This window comes from Tinamus guttatus, unplaced genomic scaffold (genome assembly GCF_059628265.1).
Source record: "Tinamus guttatus ecotype Peru unplaced genomic scaffold, ASM5962826v1 Tinamus_guttatus_pri_ptg000356l, whole genome shotgun sequence".
In the NCBI taxonomy this organism is placed as follows: domain Eukaryota; kingdom Metazoa; phylum Chordata; class Aves; order Tinamiformes; family Tinamidae; genus Tinamus; species Tinamus guttatus.
This window is the reverse complement of record NW_028288890.1, coordinates 748057-772773: the sequence shown is the minus strand read 5'-3', so window position 1 is coordinate 772773 and position 24717 is coordinate 748057. Positions and strand designations below refer to the sequence as shown.

Here is a 24717-nt window from a genome sequence, read left to right as displayed (position 1 = left end):
AGACGTCAGGCATCTTTATCTTGGTATCGGATGGAAGATGATTGATCTGAGGGTTTCAGAAATAGTGACAAAGCCGGGAACGGAAAAACAGGCAAGAACCAAACGCGAATGGGAAGCGAAATTCAGATTAGATTCTGGAGACAATAACAAGCCCAAAGCAAGAACAAACTTCTTGTGGGGAGGTGGCAGCTAAGATGCATTTGTCTCCTGGGTAGTATGACATTTTTCAGGATATCTGGTCATTTTAGAGTGGCAGGAAAGAAAAAAATATGAAAGAAAGAAAAGAAAAAATATACTGCACTCTACAGCCCGGGAAAGGGCTTGGACGTGGCAAGGGTTGGACAGTGGAGGAGACAAAATCAGCTATTTTGCCCAGATCCTCAGTTCCCGAGGTGCAGAATGGAGGAATTCTCAATTCCTTTGGCATTAACAAAGCAATAATGAAAACAAATAAGATGGACCAGAGCGAAGGGAGCTCGGTCCAGCACTTGCTGCCTGTCAATGATCCCCTGCCAGGGAAGTGCAGTTGCTCGAGGTCCTCCCTTGGCCCTACTGAAGCGGCTCCATGTGTGGGACACAGCAAACCCCACGTTACCAACATTATCTGGGTTGGAAAGAGGCTTCTGAAGAGCCAGCTCCATGTTGCGTGTAAAAATCCCCTTGCCCATGCCCTTTGCTGAAGCCAGCTCAGCTCAGAGGAGTAGTTATATGACACACGTATCATTCGCTGGGCTGGTTTAATGAAAAATGAAATAAGATGAACTGTTTGGTTTTGCTTTGAATTATGTCAGTCCAATGAAGAGTTAGCACCAGATTTCCCATAAAGCAGGTAAGGTCTTTAAGCGGAGAACCAGGCTTTTCAGCCTGAAGGAGATCCAAACCTGAGGACACAGACTATCAGAGCTAAAGGAAATAACTTTAACTTACAAAAAAAAAAGTTACCATGTCAGCAGCTGCCACTCAGGGACCATTTATAGCAGAATCATTTTTTATTCTTGCTTCTTTTAGAGCAATACATCGCCAGCAAAGGAATGTCTGGAGCCAGGGAGCGCCTGCCCGTGCTCAGAACTTGGTTCTGCCTCTCTGATACTTCCCTCCTAAGACACATGTTGAATGCATTTAACTGCAGAACACACTATTCCAAAAAAATAGAATGAGAAGAAATGCCACTCCCTTGACTAATTCCTTTAAGCTATTTATTTTGAACGCTTCCATATTTTCAGTACAAACTGGCATTAAAACATAGAATAAGTAAATATCTGGGGGAAACAAGCTTATTTTGCCCTCACAGAGATTTGTTACGTCCCTAGCAGCAAACTGCCTCTAAATTGAAATTCTGTCTCTCTTACTTTTCAAGCTACAAAATCATTTAATCTCCCTCCCCAAAATGCAAAGCAGACTGGGAAATCAGAGCAATGTAATCACATTGCACAGGCAATTTAAGGATCTATTAAATGTATGTAGGTCATGAGAAGTTAAAACTGCGGAAACAAAAATTTAATCTTTCGAAAAATAATAATGTGGGATGTGGATGATGCTGCAGTTAATTATTACTCTTAGTATATTAACCGATGGTTTTTGACACTTACTATTTTTAGAACAGTAGGAATCCTATCTAAGGAGGCCACAGGTACGTTAGAAATGCAAATAATGACAGATCAGAAACCACAGGAAGGCCATAGTGATTTACACGGCAAGCAGATAACACTATTTGGTTAATGCTTAGAGCTAATTTTATTTTCTTAACCTCAGTGTTCGCTTTTTAAGTTAGGAAAATAGAACAAGCAGGTAGCAGCAAGAAGAAAAAAAAAGTTTTAAAAAGTGACCTAAAGGACAGCAAAACTGTTTACTGCTAAGAGAGGATGTTGATATTTCAATCAACAAGCTAAATATAAAATAGCAGTAAAAAAATGAACTGGGCAAACCAGAAAGATCAACAAGGCTAGAGGAGCAAACGTGCTGAAATGTCTGTGTTCAGGGAGCTGCTGATTCGGTTCCTGACCAGGTGGTGCAAGCTGTGCTGCTCGTTACAAGATGCTGTTGATTATGGGACACGCTGCGGTGTCACCTGGGCCCGCGCGGCACCCTGGCCAGCGTCACTGCTTGTTGCACTCGTGTGTGTCACATATATCACACCTAAAAGCACCCGAGAGAAATTCAAAGCCAGCCCTCTGGAGCACACGCGCTCCAGCTGCCCATGCCCAGCTGCGAGCAGGAATTAGCAGGTCTTCCCAAAGCTCTGTCCTTGCCCCTTCACTTGGGCCCAGCCTGACCAACGTTCTGTCTCAGACAGTGGCCAATATTTGACTTTTCAGGAAAAAAAAAAAAAGTGCAAGAAGCTGCAGATTAAGCAGGTATGGGATGCTCTGGCCCCACACTGACTCTCCTTCAACAGAGGGAACTGCTGAATCCTGGGGACGTGATGTTTTCTGTCTTTCTCTTCCTAAATTTGGCAACTTTACTAGGTAAAGCCGCCTTCTTCCTGACCTCAGCAACTCTCAGTGCCCATAAATCCTGTGCCCCAATTGCACATTGTACAGAAAGAATCTTTGCATCCATTAGACAACTTTTAACTTAATTGAGTATCTCCCTTCTCATGTTACAACACAAAACCAGGAGCTCCTGGTCTGTTCCGTAGCACTACTGCATATATCCTTTTGTCTCCTCTTATTCATCTGTCTTTTTTGGGTAACAACCCTTGTCTCCTCGGGCTTTCACCACATATTCATTTTTCTAAGCTCACAGTTGTTCTCCTGCACTGCTGGACATCAACCCAGGCTTTTTGGCTGCTGCTAACAGGCAGACAAAGTTTTGCTAAAGTAAATAGACCTGGAGGGAACAGAGTGGCAGTGAGTCCTTAAGCAGGTATTTCCTGCCATTCCCCAGGGTGGTAGTCACAGAAAAAACAGCCCCAGTGCCCACACCAGGATGACACATTCACATGCTGGTGCCCAAGCAAATGCTCCACCCTTTCTTCTTCCCCAGTGCAGCCCACAGCTACCCCCATCTCTTCCCACTTTCTCAGCTCCCACCTTGGCTTCCACCTCAAAACATCCCCCCCAGTTTTCTCTCCTCCCCATTTCAACCATTTTCACATAACTTTCCAGCTAAGGGGTCTTTCGCGAAACAAGCGCAAACATCTCAGCTTCCTGCTGAAGCCGTGGAAACTTCGCTCCTTCCTCTTGCCCTAGATCCACCTCTGAAAACGGGGAAAACACCAAGAGTGTTAAATAAGTCTTACCGCGGCTCTGAACTTCATTTCTGCCTCCTTCCAGCTCCCCCAGCGCTTTCAGAGACTCAGTTCAGGCTGCTGCATAAAGCAGGAATCTGAGGACAACTTCTCTCTTCTGTCAGTTGCTTTTTTTTTCCCTTTTTCTTTTTTTTTATGGCATTTTCAGCGCAGTCAGAACTCCCTCCCTCCTGCCCAGCTCTTACTGGAGCATCCCGGGGAGGGCGGTTTCCGAGGCAGGGAGCGGAGCTCTCCTCCCCTTCCAGAGGGGAGAGCCGGCCGCAGGAGAGGCAGTCCCGGCACAGCTGTCCTCAGCCGGAGTCCCCGACGGCAGGGGAAAACGGAAAGAGAAGCAATCAGAGCCGCTGGAAAACTCGGTGCGCAGCCTAACATGCAAAGCCACAGCAAAAAGGACAGGAAGCCATATGCTCCATTATGGCTTTTTAATTTTTTTTTTCTTTTTTGCACTAAAACAGTTCTCTGCGCGCAGCAGGATCCAGCGGGCTCCCCAAACCACTGGAAATTCACCCCAACCGCAGCAAAATCCCCCGTGCCCACGCGGGGCCTGCGATGGTTCTTCCTGCAAATCCAAAGGACCACAAAGAGTCTCCAGGCAGAGGAAGCAGCTGGTCGTGTCTGTCTGTGCAGGGAGTTCGTGGAACTGAAATGTTTTGGGATCTCCATGCTCAAAACATCCCCTCCGTATGGAGGTCCCCGGGGTCACTGTCACAGAACAAGCCACACTCTGATGCCAGGGAATGCAAGACCCTTCCCTATAGGATACAGTCAAGAAACTGTTGTCTTAGCCTCCAGGCCTTGGAAAATTTAGCTTTCCCAGAGGCAAGCACGGGTTTGGTCCCACTTTAAAAAAAATACTGGCCTTAGCTACATTAAGAATGGGAAAAACCACCAATCTCCAGGGATAGGAGTATTTTGAGAAAAATCAAAATGCATGTGTAGCTTTTGCAAGCACTAGGTGGAAAGTGAAAGATGGGTGGTAAAGCACACAAGCCCAACTGAGGGAAATTCCAGTGGGATATTAGGAAATCTTTTTTTTTTTTTTTTTCCACAATGAGGACAGTCAAATACTGGAACAGGGGCCCCAGGCGTTGGGAAACTTCATCCTTGCAGATTCTCCCAACCAGACCAGGCAAGGCCTGAGCTACCTGAGCTACGTTGGCCCTGCTTTGAAGTGGGGTTGAAGCAGAGGTCCCTTCCAACCTGGATTATTCCCTGAGTCTCTTAATGATTTTGCTCTCAGCAGTCTAAGCTACACACGAGACCATCTCAGTGGTCTAAGCTGCATCACCCAGGCCCGGCCAATGTTCAGCAGCTTGCAGGAGTTTCAGGCCACGGAGCAGCCTGCAAAGCACCGTCAAGGGCACTGGGGCTGGGACAGACCTTGGAGGAGACGAGCTCTGCCCCGAACCACATGAGCTTCCATTTCCAAGCACTGGTGACTAAAGAGTTAGTCATCCGCTTGCAGTGACACGTAGCAGCTAATGAAGAGGATGGGTTTCTCTCCTCACATGAATAACAGTCTGCTCCACGTTTCTTCTTTATACCACCCTCTGTTTGGAGGTCACTTGCTCTAAATGCTTCCAGCTCCTATTGCGCTGAGTAAACTAGAACCTGATTCAGCCTCAACTCCTACTTATCCATGAGAGCTTTACCAAAATTAACGGGAATATAATCTTCAAAATTAAGGGGAATATAATCTTTCCTTCAGTGCATCCTCTTCAAAAAGAGACTGCTGCTGACCTTTGCATCTGCTCAAACACTTCTGCACCCTAGGTATGACACTGGAGTCACTGTCACACTGAATGTTAACTAATGTTGCTGGCTCATTGCCACGTGCAGCTGAGCAGAGGTGGCAAACCGACTAACACCCTTTCCTCCCCAGGTAGCCTTTTCAGAGGCTGCTGCTGCCTTTTTCTTTCTCCTTTTTATTTTTCTCCCCCTAAGGGTTCTACATGACCACAGGGAGATGAAGAAGGCAGAGCTAAACCAGCTCCCTTTCTCTGAAAGGCTCCTTGGTTAGTCCCAGACACCACTGCAGGAGCCCAGGTAGCATCCCTGTCCTTCAGGATAAGGCCAACTCTACACACATCTGCCCCAAACCGACATTACAACCATCTCCTGTGTTGGAATCCATTTAAAGTGGTCACACGTGGCAATCATCACCCAGTTGTCCCAAGACATGAGTCCTTCCAACTGTTGACAAGCCATGCCCTGAAAGTATTCCCAAGGCTTTCACCACTGCTGGCACCAGCTGGAGTCAGCTCTGCTTGAAGCAGCTTTTTTTCCCCTTCATCAATACTCAAAATCCTATTACAATAAGCTATAAAACAAAAAGATTTAAAGCAAAAAGCATTAAAGCAAGTGAAGACTGTGCATGACTACTGCTCTGATGGGTGACTATTTAAACCCAAGAAACGGAGCAGACCACGTCGGGGTCAGCGCTCTCCTCTAATGAGTTGTGACCCCAGGCCCCGACATGGATCTCGGACAGGGAGCATGTCATTCGTCATGGGAAGAAGATGCCAGTGCTTCCAAGGATTTGTGTGGAAGCCTGCACACCGCTTGTGAAGAGCCACGGTGCCAGTCGCTCCTCTGCCCTAATTAGATCTTCCAGGTTGGAGAAATTATTCATAGTCCCTGCGCGACTTCAATGGGCGACGGGGTCCCCTTCGCCTCTCATCATTGCGTGGCTGACGAGCAGTGTGAATTATTAAAGGCAGCAGCCTGAGGACACGATTCAGAGGTGGGTTTAACAGGGGGCTGCTCTACAGCCTTGAAATGAGCAAACGATACTCGGAGGCCCCGCTCACCGGGAAGATTATGGGGAACCTCCGGTGCATTTCCCAAAGGGAGCCTTGCCAACCGCCCCTGAATCCCTGCAGCAAGGCCCGAGCCAGGAGGAAAACTCCAGCCCTGCGCTATCGCTCCCCAGATCACCCTGGTTGCAGCCAGACACCGCAGAGGTCAACGTAGTAATTCAGGTTACGTTTTTAAATTATGCATCAGCGCAGGGTTCATCTCCACGCTGACAGCTTCACCTTTCCCATAGTGGCGGCTTCCTGACAGCCTCGGAGCACATCCCACCGCTGCAATCTGCACTACGGGAACACACAAGAAGCCAATTTTCAGGAGTGCATTTTCACACATTTCCTGCGGCTCTTGCAGGCACAGAAACCTTTCATTTATTCTTTAATCAAAACCTTTACTCAAAAACATTTTTTTTTAACGAAACTGCTGCCCAACTCCTGTTGGCCAGGAAAACAAGCCTGCCTGTGGCTTAGCCTAAATTAAGAGAATAGCTGGCAGAAAGCAGAGGTGGATGACAGCATTTTCATTTAAGATTCTCGATCCTGCACTGTTAAGGTGATAAAGCCACGTTCCTGCTTTGCAGCAACGCAGAGCCCAGCGCTAAGCGGGGCAGGCTCGGGCTGTCTCCCTGCTCCCAGCACTACACACACAGCCATGAATCAGGTTTTCCAGGCTTCGCCAGTTAGGAGTGACTCATATAAGCCTTGGATTAGAGCTCTGGGACTGCTCTGCTCGTTGCTGATAAGCAGCTGATTCCCTGCATACAATTTTGCATTCAAAGCTACAGCACTGGAAACCTTTCCTGTCAGCCCTGCTGCGCCGGGCTCGCCAGGCTGCACCCGTGAGCACCGGCTCTGCTGAGAAACGGAGCCCGGCCCGCGAAAACGGCCTCGCGGTCCCCAAAGCTGCACTGAAAATGTTAATCGGGAGGTAAGAGATGCTGCTTGGGGTACAGCATATGCCAAAGTCACCGTGGTTCACAGCTACACGATTCCAAAAGCAAAAGAGGTGAAGTTCTTCGATCGATGCTTGCATTTTTTTTTCCTGGATTTTAAAAATATTCATTATGTCTGCCTTGCAAAAGAACTGCAAAATAACATACTTTCCATAATTAGAAAGAACTTGGCAAAGATATCATGGGAAACAAACCACCCTGAACAGGCTAGGAATTTGAGAGACTCCCTCTTACAGGTCAGAGGGAAGTTTTAACCAAAAATACTAATTTCTTCAGCCTGCCAAGTGCTTATGGTATGGATATCTTACACTGAGCAGAAGAACGATCCAGCAAACATGGTTAACTAAATAAATCAATGCCTTGACAAGGAAGCAACATTAAATAGTGGAACAGGCTCAGAAACCAGGCCAAATCTCTTCCTCGTGCCATCATCTTTGTTAACATTTGTCTGGTTTTAACCCCTTTTTTTGTTTTCTTTTTTTTATTGATGCATCCCCTGGTCCCCCAGCAAGGAGCTAAGCAAGAGCAGCCTGTGCTTAGGGCATCAGTCCCAGGGGACACAGCATTCCTGGTCACTTATGAAAACGCAGACCTGAAAGGTTGAAATCAAAAGTCTATTATATTCACAAAGAAAGGTTTCTCCAGGTTGTAAATTCCTTAATTTCACTGCAAATATCATGACATCACTAGTTCTCAGAATCCTTGGGTTCTCTGTGGAAGTGTTTGCATAGAAACTTGAGAACACGATAGGGTGTGGCCAAAAGGTTCCAAAAACCAGAAAACACACAAGAAATATTTAAATTATTATTTCAGATTCTAATTTATACTTTGTAATGCCTAAAACTGTCAATACTAATTTTGTGTGTTTCAAGAAAGTCCTTTCCAGAGAGAACACTAAATGTCTCTTCTCCCCAAGCTCAGTCTTTCACAATAAGTGAGGATATTACCAAAAAAATTGAAGGCTACAGCGAATTCGGGGAGACATAAACATCTCCTTGGGCTTCCTACACTTCCTCCTAAGCGCCACTCACTATTTGGATATTTCCAATAGATGTGTTTGAACGACTGTGGATTAAAACCCACACATGCAGCACTCGTGCTTAGCCACGGCTCGCGCACAAACACAATCGTTTTGCGTCTGTGACGTGAGTGAAAACAGAAACTGGGTTAATCCAGCAAATTACAATTATTTTTCCCTCGTTGCTGCTCTCTGCCGCATCCACGGAACAGCAACGGGTGACTGGCTTTGACAGCCGCCAGCAGAAGCAGGTCCCGCTTTATAAGGACCAGATGCCCCTAATGCGACGGCTGCCGCGGGTACCAACGGCTCCGTCGGCGGCTTTGCGGGACCAGCATTCCCAAGTCCGCTCCAATTCCAGCCCTAACTGCTCCACTGGCTTTGATACCGAGGAGCTGGAGGACGAGCACTGATGCTGCCCCGTGGCTGCTTTGATAGGATCATTTTAAGCAGCTCCCCTGCCGAGGCCGCCGCACGAACGCGGCTCCGCTCAGCTGATGCACATTCCTCACTACTGACTTTCTAAACAGTCCCTCCCAGTGGCAGGACCTACAGCTTCCTTTTAAGGGGAAAAAATGTTTTCACAGGAAAAATTAAGTGTCCGAAGCCTGTGCAAATCTCAGCGCTTTCAGTGAGCGCTCTCTCCTCTAAAAACATGTTCCCGCAGTGCACAAAAACAACAAATTTCTCCCTCCTTAACATAAAACTGTTTCTCTTAACACAGGCACTAGCTTTCTGTGGATAGCCAAATGCTGGCAGAACCAGGTGAAACCTTTCTAGTATTTTTCCACCCAGGGCAACATGGAAAGGAGACTCAGTTTTCCGAAGCATTGGGAAGAGTCATTTTGAGAGAGGAACATGGCTGAGAAAGAGACGGCAAAACTCAGAGGCTGCAGACGGTGTTTGCAGCTCAGGCTGGTGACCGAGAGCTCCTATTCCTTCAAGATTCTCCCTGCATTTCTGGAAAGAGGCTTCATGTTAGAGAAGAAACTGAGATTGGCGCAAGCACATCATAACAAAAACTTCTTGTCCCACGGATGCTAGATAAGAAAGAGTGAGCAGTGCTGCTTTCCCCCCATGTTAGACGAAGGAAACAGGATTTCCCTTTGCTACTCCCCGAACAAGATCCCAAGGAAATGTTTCTAATAATAGGAAATTACTATATAAGGCCACATCAGCACTAAACTGTTTGCAGTCTGGTGAAGAAGAGTATAGCAGAGTGCTGAGGAGGGACACAGCTGGCAGGACGGGGCTCGTGGGTTTCCCGGGAAGCGGCGCATGCGGAGCCGGCAGCACAGAGCCTCCCGGGCGCTCGGGGCCTCTTCTCTCCCGCAGCCCAGAATAGGAAACTAAATGCACAAATTAGAGCTGCTGTGGCCTCTATCCCGCCCCCGCTTTTCTCCAAGGGAGGAAAAGGGCAGAATAGACTTTTAAAGCTACAAAATAACGTGGCCAACGCACGTCCTCGATGCACCAGGGCGGCACGAGACGTGGCCGTGCCCTAAGGCGCGACGGGGCTGGCGCTGCTGCCCTCCCTGCACACAGTGGCTGCCCTTTGCTCTCTTCTTCATTTTATTCCAGACTATGTTGGGCACATGTGGAGGCTGATGGTTAATTTGCACAACGTTTCCTAATGATTGTGTGCGTTAATTTTGTGCATTAACAGCTCGCAGGCGGACAGTTTTGGCGGCAAACCTCTGCGTGCATCTCGTCCTGCTCGGAGCTCTGATTCTAGCTCTCGGGCACCCCTTTTACTAGCAGCTGAACACGTGCAAAACCCGCAAGCCCAGGTGAAGACACATTTCCCTTCACCTTATCCAAATGAAAGGGAGCTCCTGCACAGAGCCTCACAAGGACCTAGTTTGGAGACCGCTGAAAAGCGAGCCCTGTCTGCCTGTGCTTCCCAGGCAGGGAATCTATCCATCGCTGCCTGTTCTTTGGATAAAGCCAGGAGCTCTCAGCTCCCTGAGCACACTGAACAAGCCCACATGGACACGGTCTCACAACTGCCATGGAAATAAGCTCACTAACACGTTCCTAGGCGGGTTTATCACCCAGGCTGTTTTTCCTTATTGGCTCAGATCTTTGAGACAGAACATACAGATAATTTTGTATCCACAGTCCTGCGACTTCCTACCTGTCTTCCACCTACAGCTGCAGTTCCTGTAGAGTTGCCCAGCTCCTAAGGGGCTTCGAGGCCAAATCCACCCAAGATTTTCAATGTATTAGCTGGTAAGGCCTCCTTGATCTGAAGCGCTCAGTTTGCCACAGCAAATTTGCGCCAAGAGCCTTGGAAAAAGAAGCTCGGCTTCCGTTTGGGAACGCTGATGAGGTGCAAAGACAGTTTTGACAGCGGGAGCGCAATCCTGCACCGCGGCCCCGGCGGGGATTTGCACATCCCCGCGCTCAGCATCACCCACCTGCAGCTGCTGCTCCCTGCGCTTGTCCCCGTGCGACGTGGCCAGAGAAGGGGGTGCTCGGCTTGTCCGTGCACCTACCTGTTCTCACCCAGGACCATGTGAGGCATTTGGCTTATCTTTAGCGATGTCTTCATTTCCCAGCACTTTTACACTAGCCTTCAATTTTTACCCAAATATTTCACATTCCTGAATGTATAGAGAAGGGAAAGACAAGCGGAGGTAAAAGCAGATTCCCCCTCTCTTTTTTTCAGAACTAGAAGACAAAAATTGTTATGATTCTTTGATAAACCTACTACAACTAACTATTTTAGATTAAACACTTTTATGCCTTTGTTTTTCTGTAACGACCACTGCATAACCATTATAAAGCAGCTCAGAGAGATGGCAAGCGCTGGGATTGCTCGTGGTCAGTAGTACCTCAAAACTAATTAATTTCAGAAAAAAAACATTTAGGGAACATAGCTCCTTGTGCATCTCATGACACATCAGCACAAAGCCTCAATTCTAACTCGTGGCCCTAATGCTGCTATCTTCTCTATTTATGTCTTAGGAGGCAATCAAATGAGTTCAGTTTCAGAAAATCTGCTCCAAGAGAAATAAGATTTTTGTCCTGGCCCTATACAGAGGAGAATCATATTTATGACACCCAGATTTTGGAAGCTGAGATCAACGGTCCCTGTTAATGTTACATAACACATAGAGACTTACCCCAATTTCTTGAGGAATTGGTCACCGATACAGTCGCTAGATTCTTCTGCAAATATAGAAATTCTCCATCTAAAACTGCTGACATCAGAACAGCTAAGTTTAAGTTCCCTCATTTACTTTAGCAGACAAAATCTGAAATTTAGAGAAGATTATCTGAGTAACTGTGTTGTTAAGTACGTCACTACATGTCATTTAGAGACATCCAAGTAACAGATTTAACTACAATCTCGGATAGCTTTACAGAAAACAAAAAAGCTCTACCCAATTGCTGTCTCCCCAGCCTCCACATTTTTAATTGGCACCTTTCATTAATGCAGCTGTGCATTAAAATAGACCACACACCTGACCACCTGATAAATAGCTTTAAAAAAAGGAAATCCCTCCCTCCAAAACATCCAAACTAGCTTGTTTCTTTTACTTCACCTGACGCTTTTCTGCTCAGTAAAGTCTGAATGAAGCTATTACTGAATTTCTAGTTTGTCATCACATCCGTGAACCTCTCTGCTACCCAGCAACCTGAACACCCCTAGCTGATACCAGGCACATTCCGGCTCATAGGAAGCTTGAAAAGTAAAGGCCAAATGGATAAAACTTTCCTGAAAAGCATGCATGAGGGGATCCCATACGGAATACATTTCCTGAAATTCTTTTTTTTTTTTTTTTAATAAATAAAGTCTATGGATTCCTTAAGAGAAAAAAAAATCAATCTGCAAGTATTCAAGTATTCTTGGGACACTTTGTTCTGCTACCAGCAGTGGCTGATATCTGGGAGAAATGACACTCTTGTTTTCCTTCTGGGTGTGACTCTCTTTTGATGCAAACTGAGCAATGCCACAAGCAAACTACAAACTCTCAAGCGGAGCCAAGTTCCGGGAGCCCAGAAGCAGGGCACATTCAATGCTTCAGATATTCTAACAAACTGCGTAGCTTTTCATTTGATGACTTAGGAGCACAGAGTTCACAGGCACAATTTGTGCTCCCACCACGTTTTCCTCCTCATGTCCCAAACTAACATTGCTGGCCTAAGGGAGGCAGCTATTTTGCCATGGTGAAAAGCTATAAATAAGTTCAATTAAAGCAATCAGGAGCACATATGGCACCGAGCTGATTTCAAGCCCTTCTCTGTAAGGCCACAAAAAAGCATTCTTCATTACTGCGATGGCATAAAGCTCCCTATTAAAAGTTCAAGAAAGCCAGTCAACACTAGTCTGAAGTAAAACCAGAGTCGAAAACCCCAAACTAGATCACAGACGCAAAACAAGAACACCAGTGATCTGCAGAAATTCCAGATTGCGCTAAAAGCAACGGCCTGAGCGGTTTCCAAAAGCAAAGAAACGTAGACAGGCAGCACAGCCGGGCTCCCTGGCCGCGTGTCAGCCCGAGGCCTGGCAGCCAAGGGGAGCACGTGGCCAGATGATATTGCAGCTGCCTTGTGTCTGAGCTGCTTCCCTTTCCCCTGTCTGTTCTCTTGCTTCGGCGAAGGAGAGGAAAAGCCACCAGATGAAGGGTATTGCCTGAGGTAATCGCCTTCTGACCAGTGCAGAGGTACCATGGGGATCCCACAGAGAGCCTGCAATGCTCAATTCTGCGTGAAATGCAACCGTTTTTATCCTTAAATAGGTATATCCTCACTTACAGATATGATCTGTGTCTTGGCAAAAGCACGTCGGGATACATGGAAAATACAGACATCATTTCAGAATGACATCCCGCATCCACTGGCACCCAGCACCCTGCAGCTTGCACTCACCAAACGATCCAAATGAAGGTTTTCCAGCAATTTCAGGAATGAGCTCTGCTATTGACTCCAAACTCTATTACATGGACATTTTTATGGCAAAAGCAGAGGTAATAGCATTGTTGGAAAAAGAAAAGTCACTGGCTTGCAAGGCAGTATCCTCTGAAGAAGAGATGGCCCCAGCTCTCTGCGCGCTCAGGAGGACCACGCTTCCCTGCTCACAGCACTTCCAAGATCTTCTGTTTTATCAGGGACATGGATTTAATCAAAAACAAAGACAAAATACACCCTAAAGAACAACCAAGAGGCCTGTTCCTTTGTGGTTCCCAGGAATGCCTATTCCACACCTGGATAAACACGGGCTATGCGGCGAGTGGAAACATTCATGCCCCGGCTGTGGCCTGGTTCAGAGCCCTTCTCTCTTTATCTCTCTGATTTACCTATGGTCCTACTTTGGGTGGCTGAGAAACTGCAAAAATCTTGCCAAGGCAGACAAAATAGGCAGCAGCTTTCCCTCTTTACCACTACTACACCAAAGAAAACCTCCTCTTCTTGGCTGTGATTTTCGACTCAAATGAGAGATTGGAAAGGAATTCCCATTGCTCCTTTGACTCAGGTATGAACAGCTGGTGTGATGGATATGGAGGTCACACAATTATCCAAAATCCCAACTGTTTTGCAGCCTTCTGGCCTCCATCGAAAGGTGAGGACCAGCAGCTCTAGGAATCAGAGGTGGGAAAGGAGAAACGTCCAGTTGTGCGAATGCAGATGATGAGAACATGAGGAAAGGCAAAGCAGAGAAGCGAAAGGCGACCCTCTGCTTTGAGGACACCAGTGTGTAGATGGAAGCCCCTTCCACATAAAGCCACAGAATTGAGGACACGGCCAGGGGAATGATAGGGATTCAGAAATTGCATGGAAGCCGGGTATGCAAAATGCAGGCAGCAGCTTTAGTCCCGCTGCTCAAACTCTCTATTCCAACAGCTCCCAGATACTGCCAGGGCAGCATCATTTGCTCATGCAGCAACATGAACCTGAGCTGCTCGACAATAATGACAGTAGCCTGCAAAAACAGAGGGCTGATAGAGTGTGCGTGGCCCGAGATTAACTCTGCCTCACTGAGATCAGCTGTGATGGAAAAAAAGGGTTAATCTTTTAAAAATGCAGCTAAAGAGAAACATGAAAACTTGCAGGTTTGCTTCAAAAGAAACAATCGCTTGCTTGGCTGGACTGGAAAAAGAGGGAGGCGGGGAAGTTCATCACTGTAAATTATTGATCCGCTGCTTTCTAGGCATTGAAACTGGTAATTAAACAAATGGTAAAAAGACACTTCATCAATTATAGAGGTGCCACTTTAAATTACACTTGCTTCAGGATGAATAAAACACAGAGGTTAAATGCTACGGCTGCTGCTTCGTGCCAGCTTCGCTTTCAAAATCCTCAGCTACGACACTGGTCCCGGTCCTCCCCGTCCTCCCTGTCACTGCTTCTGAGCAACGTGCTCTTTGCACACTATTGAGCCCAGTAAGAGGAAAGTGAGAGCCTGTATTTCTGCAAGCTTTTTCATATAACGTCCAGAAAACATATTCCCATGATCAGGAGAGGATCTGGAGTTGGGACTAGCGGGACCCGCTCTCTGTTTAACAGGATTAGTTATATGGCCTTAAGTCAAGGCCACAGCCTCTGTGAAAACTGCCCTCCCTCAAATAAAAGAGACTAAAAAAAAGTTTGTGGACTGGCAATTGTGAAAATCAAATATCTGTTCAGTACTGGGCAGACATTTGATACTGGCAATTGCTTCTTGTGTTTTCTAGTAAATATATATGTTATACACCCTCCACAACCTAAAATAACACTGGCAAGCTGCTGCTGGGGAACTAGCATGACATCAGAGATACCGTTTTAGTAGAAGTCACAGCACAACCACTGTGACTACTCTAAAGTTTGATTAACTCACAGTAATATTTTTTATATCAGGGTGCATGATTTATGGTGTGAAGCTTAAAAATATCCCAAATTCATGTGCTAATATTATATATATGTAAAAAATGTAGTCACTCTCTGAGTCACTCATATTGAAACCAAAATAAGCATGAAAAAAAGAGCTTGGCCTTCTTGAATTTGGCAACATAGAGACCTTCTAGAACCACTATTCTGTCCCATAAATACATTTCATTCCAGAAAAGCATCTACTGAAAACTGAGATCATCAACTGAGATAGGTCAGAGAGTGGAAGTGCTCCAGCTGAAAGGCTGCATGTGCAGCATAAGCAAAGAGCTTAGAAAATACAAGATATGTGTGTGTGTATGTGGATGTTGTATATGCAAACCCAGCAGGTGTGCAGAGCTGGCATCCCTCCCCGCACAGAAGCAGCAGTGAAGCAACAGTGCCTGGAGGCAAGGGCAGGAAAGCAGAAGCTGCTGATGGAGTCAGAGCGACCCTGGAAGTCAAAGAACTTTCGCCCGCCGCGGTGGAACGGGGAGGAAGCGGAGAGCCGCCCAGGAGGGAGTTCAGTTCGGGATGGAGCGCGGTTCGGTTCGAGGTGATGGAGCGCAGGGCTGCTGGGGAAGCTGGAGGATAGAGATAAATGTGTTATTGGTGGGAGATGAAGGCTGGGCTGAGGGAGAGAGCAGCTCCTGGTAGGGGAAGAAGAGCCTCAAGAGGCAGAGCTGACTCTCCCTACTGCTCCCCAGCTAACGAGGCTGAAACGCAGGCAGAACAAGCTCTGCTACGGGCCCGGCGCCAGGCGCCCTATTAACTTTTCCTTGCCTGTTCTAAGGAGAATTACACAATGCAGAGCTTCAGGCATAAGTGCTTGACGGCATCCTGTGTATGCAACAGCTCCTACCAGCAGAGCAGTTTTTGTGGGAAATGTGAGGAAGAGTGTCTAAGAGAGATAAAGGCTTTTGAGTTGCACACCAAGCTGCCAGTCCTCATTTCCAGCTTGTCAGAGCAAGTCCTGCTTGAAGTCAGCAGGCTGGAATGAAGGGAATCTGGCATTCTTGCCTGCATGTATAGTTCAGACAGACGGAACTGGCTTTAATCAGACTTTCCACGATGGGAGGGGAGTGGGAGTGGCAAAACGCAGTGAGCGAGGGGCATTATCCTCTCTGCATTCACAGATTCCTCCAATTCGCCTTTGTATTTCCAGCCTGACCTCTTTTCCTGCTTTCTATATAGCCCCTAGAGGAGCAGTGGAAGGGGGAACACCCGGCACGGGAATTTGAGACAGTCCTTTAGATTCCCTGGATTCCTGCTGTCTGTGACAGGCAGCATAAAGGCAGGACACACTTGTGCAGCGAGCCTCCAAATTCCAGGTTCTGGAGCACTGCTGGGACAGCTGATGGCTCCCAGGAGCAGCTCTGTGAAGTTGCTTCTTCCCTACGAAGCTGAGCCTCACTCCTCCAAATGCCAACCCACTGCTGGGCAGTAACCTGCGTGTAAAGCTGCTCCTGTGTAAACCACAGGACTTTGAGGATTCCTGTTAAAACCACCTTTGTTTGCCTCCTACCCTTACAATGAAGCTGTGAAATCACGTGAAGCTTCAATTCCACCTAGAAACAGCCTCTCGAAAGCTTCTGTTGTGGGATGGTGTCCCCAACTTTGTTTACTTGGGTGCCACTGCTGGTGAGGAGAGCAACAGCAGCCACGAGCTCCACTAACCTGCACGTATGCCCAGCAAGGGCACTCGCCAGAGCCAACCCCTCGCACAAAAGGTTCTGGCAGGCAGGCACATTCCTTCTCTCTCGTCCCCCCTTCTGCCTGTGTCGATCACCACGTCACGCTCAGATTGCACAAAACCGCGACCTTGTGTTGCTGCTCCACACACAACACCCTGCCGGAGCCCCAAGCCCTCCAGGAGAAGGATGTTTACTCCTTCCAGGAACAGCAACACCCTGGGAAGGGCAGAGATCCCTGCTCCAGAGAGGGCAAAGTGACATCGTGCCCGGCCGGTGTCCTCTGCTTGGACCACGCTCCTCGCTGTGGTCCCGGCTGCTCCAGCAAGAGGCAGTGGGGACACCTTTTTCTCCTGCCTCCATGTCCAAGCAGGATTGTACCCGTCTGCCTGCACCTGGAATTACCTGCGGCTCTTCCTGGTCTGATACCACGTCAATGGGCACCGTCAGGGCGAGCCCTCCATGGGCAGAGGGTCTGGCACTGCTCTAAGAAGGATTAGAATTTGGGAATCCCCATTACAGGAAGCAGAGCTGGGACGGTCTATCCGCAAAGCTTAATAAAGCCATCATTTAGAAAACAGTTAATTATCATTTCTGTTCCAAACAGCTGGCCGGGCTCCCTGTGCTCTGGGAAGCTTTAATGCCATCCAGCCCACACAGCTGCGCGCAGAAGTCCCCCGGCTCCACTGCGGAGGCTTCCAGCAACCTCAGACTTCTCCCGAGCATCGACTCCCAGGATCCCAACCCAGCAGCGGAACCAGAGAGCGGCTGCACCAGCCGCCTCCCGCGCTGGGTGGAACTGGGGACACTCCTCCGGGGTGAGGAGAGAGCACGGAGGGTCCCCGAGGTGCCAGGGCGCAGCCGCAGGCTGCTCCGAGCTCTCCTAAACTGACCTTGTTGCAGCCCGGCCCGGCTTGTCCTGTCCTGCTCCTCCTCTGCACCGTGACGGACGCGCTGAGACTCCAGGGAACTGCAGCAGCAGAAGGCTGGGGTCTGTCCCCCCAGTTCCTCCTGCCCCAGCTGCATTAGTGCTCTCCAAGTTTGGTTTCAGCTGTCTCATCAAGGGGTCCAACAGATGCTAGTACTGGAAGGCAGGGGGTGCTGAACTACAGCAACACTGGTATAAACAGGCTTATACTGACATGAAATTACACATTAAATATCAGGGGAATACACCCTCTGGGCAGACACGTGAAAAAACGTCAATTAGTTCAGAATGAAGCGGAGGAAGCTCGAAGATCCTCTGGCTGCTTGCTTACTTCCCTACTCTTTACACAGACAAGTGATTCCAAATGATTAAAATGATTAAAACTCTGGAGAACTGATGCGTGTGCATTACCAGGAGCAGCAGCAGCCTCCAGGTCGAGCCCAGGAACAATGCTAGAGGTTACAGGAGTGTCAGTCACAGTGCTCCACTAACAGGGAACCAACAGCAAAAACTACCTGACCCCAAGCACACGGGGACATAAGTCACACCAGAAACACCCCTGGCCACAACATGGACCTGCTACACAACAGGACACTGAAGGACCTGCCCTTTTCGGGACGTGCCTGAGAAGTGAGGGCTCATGATGCTGGACTCTGCCTGCGACCGTGGAGGACGGCGGTGACAGGGACACTCACTGCACATGTTTGTCACAGAGCTGCTGACTGACCCAAAGGACCTTCCAACTCCCTGTCAACCTGCAAATCTCAATCCAGCCCATGCTGAGCACTGGCTGATTGATTTTTTTACTCTGACAAGCGCTGTGTCACATCTGGGTTGATTAACTATTCACGACAGATAAGTGGTTTGCAATTAAGACCTTTCAGTTTGGAGCCAGGGAAAGCACAGACTAAAAAAGCCCCTCCAGAAATCCAGCCCGGGGCTAGTGAAGCTACCAGGGAAACTCACTGCTCCAAACAGGCGGCCGGGTCCAAGCGGACAGTCACTTCTAGACCATTTTACTAGGATTTACCCTCACAACCGAGCCAAAACAAAATGCAAGATTTGGCACAACGTTTCCCCTGAAAGCAACGCCCTGCTACAATGTTCGGAGAAGATTTTTTCATGGAAACGTGCACTCGACCTGCAGCAACATCCGTCTTCTTCAGCTCACCATTTGCAACTGACGGGGCAATGGGACCGTTTCACAGAAGCTGCCTGTTTCTGATGGATGACAATTCGTATTTCAGGCAAAAATGCATTTTAAGACAAACAGCCAACTTAACTGAAGACTCTAGAAACAAAGTAGATGGTCACGAGTGCAGCTTTTGGGCTCCATGGACTTCAGCCTGGACATAGTTCACATTCCCATCCTACACTTTTCACCACTTTCAGGAATTTTCCCTTCAGCGTAAGGCTCTGCTCTGACATCTGAGCTAAGAAAGTTGTTTGGATAACAGTAATTTCCAGGTAAACATATTCCAGACCCAAGATTAGACAGAGCTCCCCTGTGTTCCCAATAGACACAACCATCAGAGCAGGAAGAGGCACTTGGCTACCGATCAATCAGGTTCCAGTTTGAGGGAGAAAGACCAAGCTCTCACCTTCCCTCCACAAGTTTTTGTTTGATTTGCTTTGTTTTTACACACAGAACTTTGCATCTTTTGCAACATTTTCCCTTCACAAGTGCCAGAAGAGCTCATCGCTCAGGTAACTCTCCCCAGCACAACAAAGAGGCTCCAGGGTGACCACCCTCTACAACAACAGTCCCCAGAAAGTCAACTCATCTACAAGTTGCTTCTTTATTTTGCTCTCCTTTCCTTAATATTTCCTTGTAGTACCAGGACACAAGTGCTCAAATCAGGTTAGTTTACATTTTAGATGAGTAATGCCTTAAGTTTTGTCCAACTACACAGATGGCCTATAACCAAACCATGTATTCTTTAATTATATCACATAAAAAGATATTGTGCCCGCATCACTCATGGAGTCAGGTGTTTTTTTAACATCTTAGGGATTAACTCACCTGTTTTAAGATACCTCATAAAAGTGCCCATATTATCCCTTCTCTATTACTCAAATTGTTCCTAGCTTGGTTTCTCCACTCCCTGCATAAGCAATCCTGAGAGCAGCTTTTCTCCAGTGAAATCAGGACTTATTTTCTTGGTGATGTTAAAAGATAATCTTGGATAATTTTTAAAAATATCTAGCCAATATCTAAATGACAAAGACAGCATTAGCGCATCTCCGTACAGACCAAGATTTCAAGTAATTTAAAGACATTTCCTGCTGGAAACCAGAATTTTAACATCTGAAACTAAGTGCTACCTGGAATAATAAGACAGCCAAGGTATATACACAGGTCCCTAAACTATTTCATAAAGCAGAACTTCAATTTTCTTCAGCTCTGCTAAAAGGCCTGTGCACCCACTACTTCAAGAGGTTGCAGAGACCCACATGGGGGCAAAACGAGATCAGCCTGATGTCTGCCACAGGCTTCGGCCAGCACAGAACATGCAGATCTCCCAAGGGTTATGATACATGATGACCCCTATCCAAGCACCGGCATGAACCTGGATAGATGCAGATAAACTTTGACTTCTCTGGCCCTGCTCTAGCTGAGGGGTCACAAACCTGCTTCCATGCAGCATCCTGCGCTGTGCGAGCCCAGCTTTACCCCCAGGGAAAGGCTCCAGCACTGGGAGCAGCTCCAGGCTTGGCCAGGACTCTGGCACTGCACAGTTACCCTGTTAACAGGGTGAGAAGCTCTGACATGGTCAGATCCATGGGGTCACCTACAGGTATTCCTGTGATGAGCGTTTTGGAGCAATGTATTCCTAGGGTTTAGGGGTGATGCAAAGTCCCATTGTGCTTGTTTAATCAAATACACGTTTGCTAATGGCTCCATAAGCTCCTGGGTCCAGTTTACGGACAGAAGAACAGCAGGATTAAAGTTAGAAATGACCTGATCTCCTTAAGAGCAATAAGTCCAAGCACAAATAAAATGGGGTACTTAATAGAACTGAAAAAAAGGAAGAATTGTGAACTTCTGAAAAGAATAGAGTCAAAAGGAAGAGCCAAAATATTGTCGAAAGAACGTTACATTTTAACAGTCCAAGAGCTCTTCCCACACAGCTCCTTCACATGCAAGTCAGGCACGCTTAGCAGCCCCCAGTTTTATTTCCACATGCACAAACTCCTGCACAGACTATTATACTGCATCAGATACACTCAGCTTTGTTTGTTCAGTACACTGGAAAACACCAGGTACAGAAATCTTGGTTATAATAACAGTGTTCATAGATGTAATGGGTGGACAGGAAAGCTACCTGCAAGACCTGGGAGAAATAACAGAAAATAGAAGGCAGTCAAAAAAGGCAAGAAACTTCTCCCAGCTGAACTTTGGCTCTTGCTAAGGGAAAAGAATCACGTTTTGCCATCTGAGCTCCACGTCGGAGACAGAGCTCCCGGCTTCCCGATGCAAAGGTGTGGCTTTCCCTTGCAAGGTGCAGAAGCAGCAATTCCGAGGAGCCTCCAAAGCCCTGGGAGTACGGAACAACCTGCTATTGCAAACAGCAAAGCCTTCTGGTCTCTAATTTGGAAGGATGAATTAAATCGCTCTTAAAAATATTACAACCAGTCTGTAAATAAATCTTGTCAAGGCTACTCTATGGGACACATCAGCCTTTCCTAAAAAGTTCCCAGTAAAAACAGGAACTGCAGAAATACTACTTACAACACAACATTGTACAGTGCTGCCAAAGCCTACCAGGTTTTGTTCTTTAAGAACGTTGATTATAGAGTGCTGCCTTGTAACGTATGGAACTGCAAGTTTCAGTTGTTGAAGTGAGCAAACAAGTCTGGCTGCTGAAAGCCGTTTCCCTGGGTAAACAATGACTCAGTGTGGACTGTATAATGTAGAAGTTATTAGTTACTCTGAGCAAGTTTGAAGAACCCAACAGGCAGCTTTGAACAAAGACATATTTCAGAATGGAAAATAGCTTTCCTCCTACTTCTGCAGTTCCAGTTATTCTATTTTAGTGGAATTTATTTTTTAAAAAAGTTAAATAGATTGCTATCTCCTCATTATACAACTGGACATAGGCTTTTCTGGACATCTCGCCCATGTTAGATCTAGAGGGCAGGTGGTAATGAAAATGCACGTAAAAACAACCATGAAATATTGAGTATGTGGTAATGAAGTCAAAACACAGTTGTAAAATCACGAAAACCCTTTGACAAACACTGCTCTCCAGCTGAACTAGAGCTGCTTCATTAATCCTGCTCTTCATTAGCAAAATGGCTAAATACACTTGGTGGCAGGCAGCTGGCATAAGGCACCACAGAGCACTCTGCTAATGAAGTGTAATTTCTCCTTCCAGGATACAAAGGCTTCCCGAAGTCTCAAAATCTCTCTAAAGGCTGTTTTCCAGTCACGGGTATGCAGTATTCCAAAGAGCAGGACAATGTCTCTATCTTACCCTTAGAAGGAATGAAAACTCTGCTCAGAGACAAGAATACTCCAACTGAACACTGAATGTCAAACACCCATGGTAATTATTTTGCCAGAAAAGTGCCTCCAAAAAAAATTACTGAGATCATAATTTTAAAGGCACAGCCTTTTAAAGGAACTATAGCTTCCAAGGTGCGCTTTGTATCTAAATAACAGGTTGAGTGCCATCATAACTGTGTTTTGTCTGCATGATTCTTTTTGCCTGATAGTGATTTCAGAAGGCTCTTTTATGGAGAAAGAGAGAAAAAAAGTCTGTCTGTGGTAGAGGGAGGCCTGAAGCAGACTGAGTGGGTATGTGAGCAAGAGTGAGAGATTGATTCGCAGACCATCCACTTCCTCCCTAAAATAAGAACACATCTTGACACAGCATCCACCCGCTTTGCCACCAGCAATTACACTGCCCATTGGGTAAGAAAACTTCCAGTAACTGCAGGCTTCTGCATCCCCCAGCTCCAGGACTTTGCCGTCTAGGAGGTAAATGCCAGAGCACTCCAAAGGCACTGCCAAGTGCTCCAACTTGGTGTTCATTTATTATCAGCTGCTCACCTGAACTATAGGAAGGGTGGAGACTGAGTTGGACCAAGGTCAAGGTACTGGTTAAAGAGATGCAAGTGTCCCAGTGAAGAAGAGCTGGTCACTCAACTTGTAATCAAGCTCTTTGCCAAAGAAAAGAAGCTGTCAGGGAAAACTGCATGCCCAAGTGGCACAGAAGTTCGAGATAAGGAGCTTTATTGTATTCCAGTACAGGAACTTAACACAGGACGGACTATACTCAAGATATACATTAAACAGAAAAGGTATTGAGTACTGTTCCAGGTAATTAAGAATATATAATGTAGGGCAGGGCTCTAAAGCTACAGAGGTTTCGTTTCCCAGCAGAACATGACTCAGTTGCAGCAATTTACTTGAGATCTGGCCCTCCAAGAGCCTCTGTCGCAGCAGATTTTTCTTAGCTTTTCACATTTACCTATAGCACTCGAGTCCATCTGTATTAATGCTTTCAGAGAAGAGCTGGCCGCCTGCCCCACTAATGCATCCAGGAGGAATAAGCACAATAAAAGCAGCTCCCCTAGGCAGAAAAATAACAAGTGGCAACAGCTTGTTGTAAAGACAACCCGTACCAACCTCACCCACTGGGAAGGATGATAGCAGGTTAACTGCATGGTTTCCACCAGTACCCTAAAGACAGTAACCCCAGTCAGAGCCAACCACATCACTCACCGTTAGCTACAAAGGGATGAGAACTGTAACACAGTGAAAACCCTAAGACAAGCACACGCTGTAGCTACCTTTGCTTCATGTCAGTATAAACCACTGCTGTTACCACAAGTTCCACTTGATCCCAGGCGCTTCTTCCGATGCCGTAACAGGCGCTGGGCTGGCACAGACAGACTGACGTCCAGGTGTTCACGCGGTGAACGGGACTAGGAAGCAGCTCCGGACTAAAACTAACTATTCATTTTGTTTGGTCAGCTCTCACCTGGATCAGTTCTGTAAAAAATTAACCGTATTTGACTGTCGCTCGCACAGGTAAGGCAAGGCAAGCTAACAGCCGGGTTCCTGATGGCTGCATTTCAGCAGCACGCAACTACAGCTCTACCCAGGGATCTTCAGCCCACACAAAAGGGTGTGCGACCGCAGTCCCCGGCTCCTTGCCTACAAAAGGCAGGAGGACACACAAGCTGGGGAAGTTCTGCTGCGCTTTGTGGGAAATTCCACCTCCTCTTCCGCAGCAGCAGTAACACACTGGATTTCCCCCAGTTTTCACTTGTCCTATGGATGACGTTAGGTATTTGAGCACGCGCTGTGAGCAGTGCTCACCCATGGCTCTTTCCAACCTGGGGGCCAAGAGCTCCAGCCCCAGCACCCTCCACATTTTGCATACAGGAATTATTCAGAGCTGAGAGCACGCGGGTGGGCAAAGGGGCACGGGACTGAAAACACGACGCTGCTTTAGCTCATACCCTGCACCGCGGCAGCCCCAGCTACCCCAGGTTCCTCCTCCCGCGTCGAGGTGCAGGTTGTCCCTTTTGACACTGGGAGAGGAATTTGTTCAGTTCCTAGAAAGTGTACAGTTCCCAGCACAAAAAAAAAAGCTATACCACAAAGCAAATGAGCATTCCTGATGCTCAGATGCCACTAGAAAAGATTGAAATTATTTTACCTTTGCATAGAGACCTCCATAAAGTTAGAACTTATTCTTCAAAAGAATGTGTCACTTATCATTGTATTTGATCTGTTATTAGTGTCCTAGGTCCTCAGTTTCTGTATACCCATCTAGGCTTAGATCAAATTTAAAATATAAATATCTCTACCCGTCTTGAACAATTTTGTTAGGATCTACATATATATTACTAATTCTTAAAATAAATAAATAAACACCACCATCCCCCATCTGAGATCACAAGAGTCTGAAGCCACGGAAGTTCCTTCACTATTTGTTATGCAAAATACAACAAAGAACAGAAATTGCACAGTCTGGAGTCCTGAGTCACACAGGAGCCCTCACTCCCTTAGTGTATGATGATTCAGATATTAAAAAATACATATATATATACCCCCTACATAATGATACACTAGATATAGGATGCCTATAGCTTAGCACCCCTTTAGCCACAGCACAGAAGACAACGTTTTTATTTACACAGGCCCTTGCAAACCCCATGATTATAATCCTGCATCAAAAGTGAAAACCCTCAGATGTT

At 46.9% G+C, this 24717-nt stretch overlaps 1 protein-coding gene across 2 annotated transcripts in view; it reads right to left on the bottom strand.

The window, feature by feature from the left end:
• The window catches only part of MYO1C (myosin IC), a 51609-nt gene that overhangs the window by 23715 nt on the left and 3177 nt on the right, over positions 1 to 24717 (bottom strand). Inside the window, exon 1 of one of the 2 annotated variants that reach the window (XM_088530018.1) lies at positions 3242 to 4542. The exons of the other annotated variant lie outside the window; for it this stretch is intronic. Coding sequence (XP_088386144.1) covers positions 3242 to 3259 — 18 coding nt within the window. The 5' untranslated portion in view covers positions 3260 to 4542. Of the gene's footprint in view, positions 1 to 3241; positions 4543 to 24717 lie in introns of those variants that run through there. 2 annotated transcript variants of the gene reach the window in all.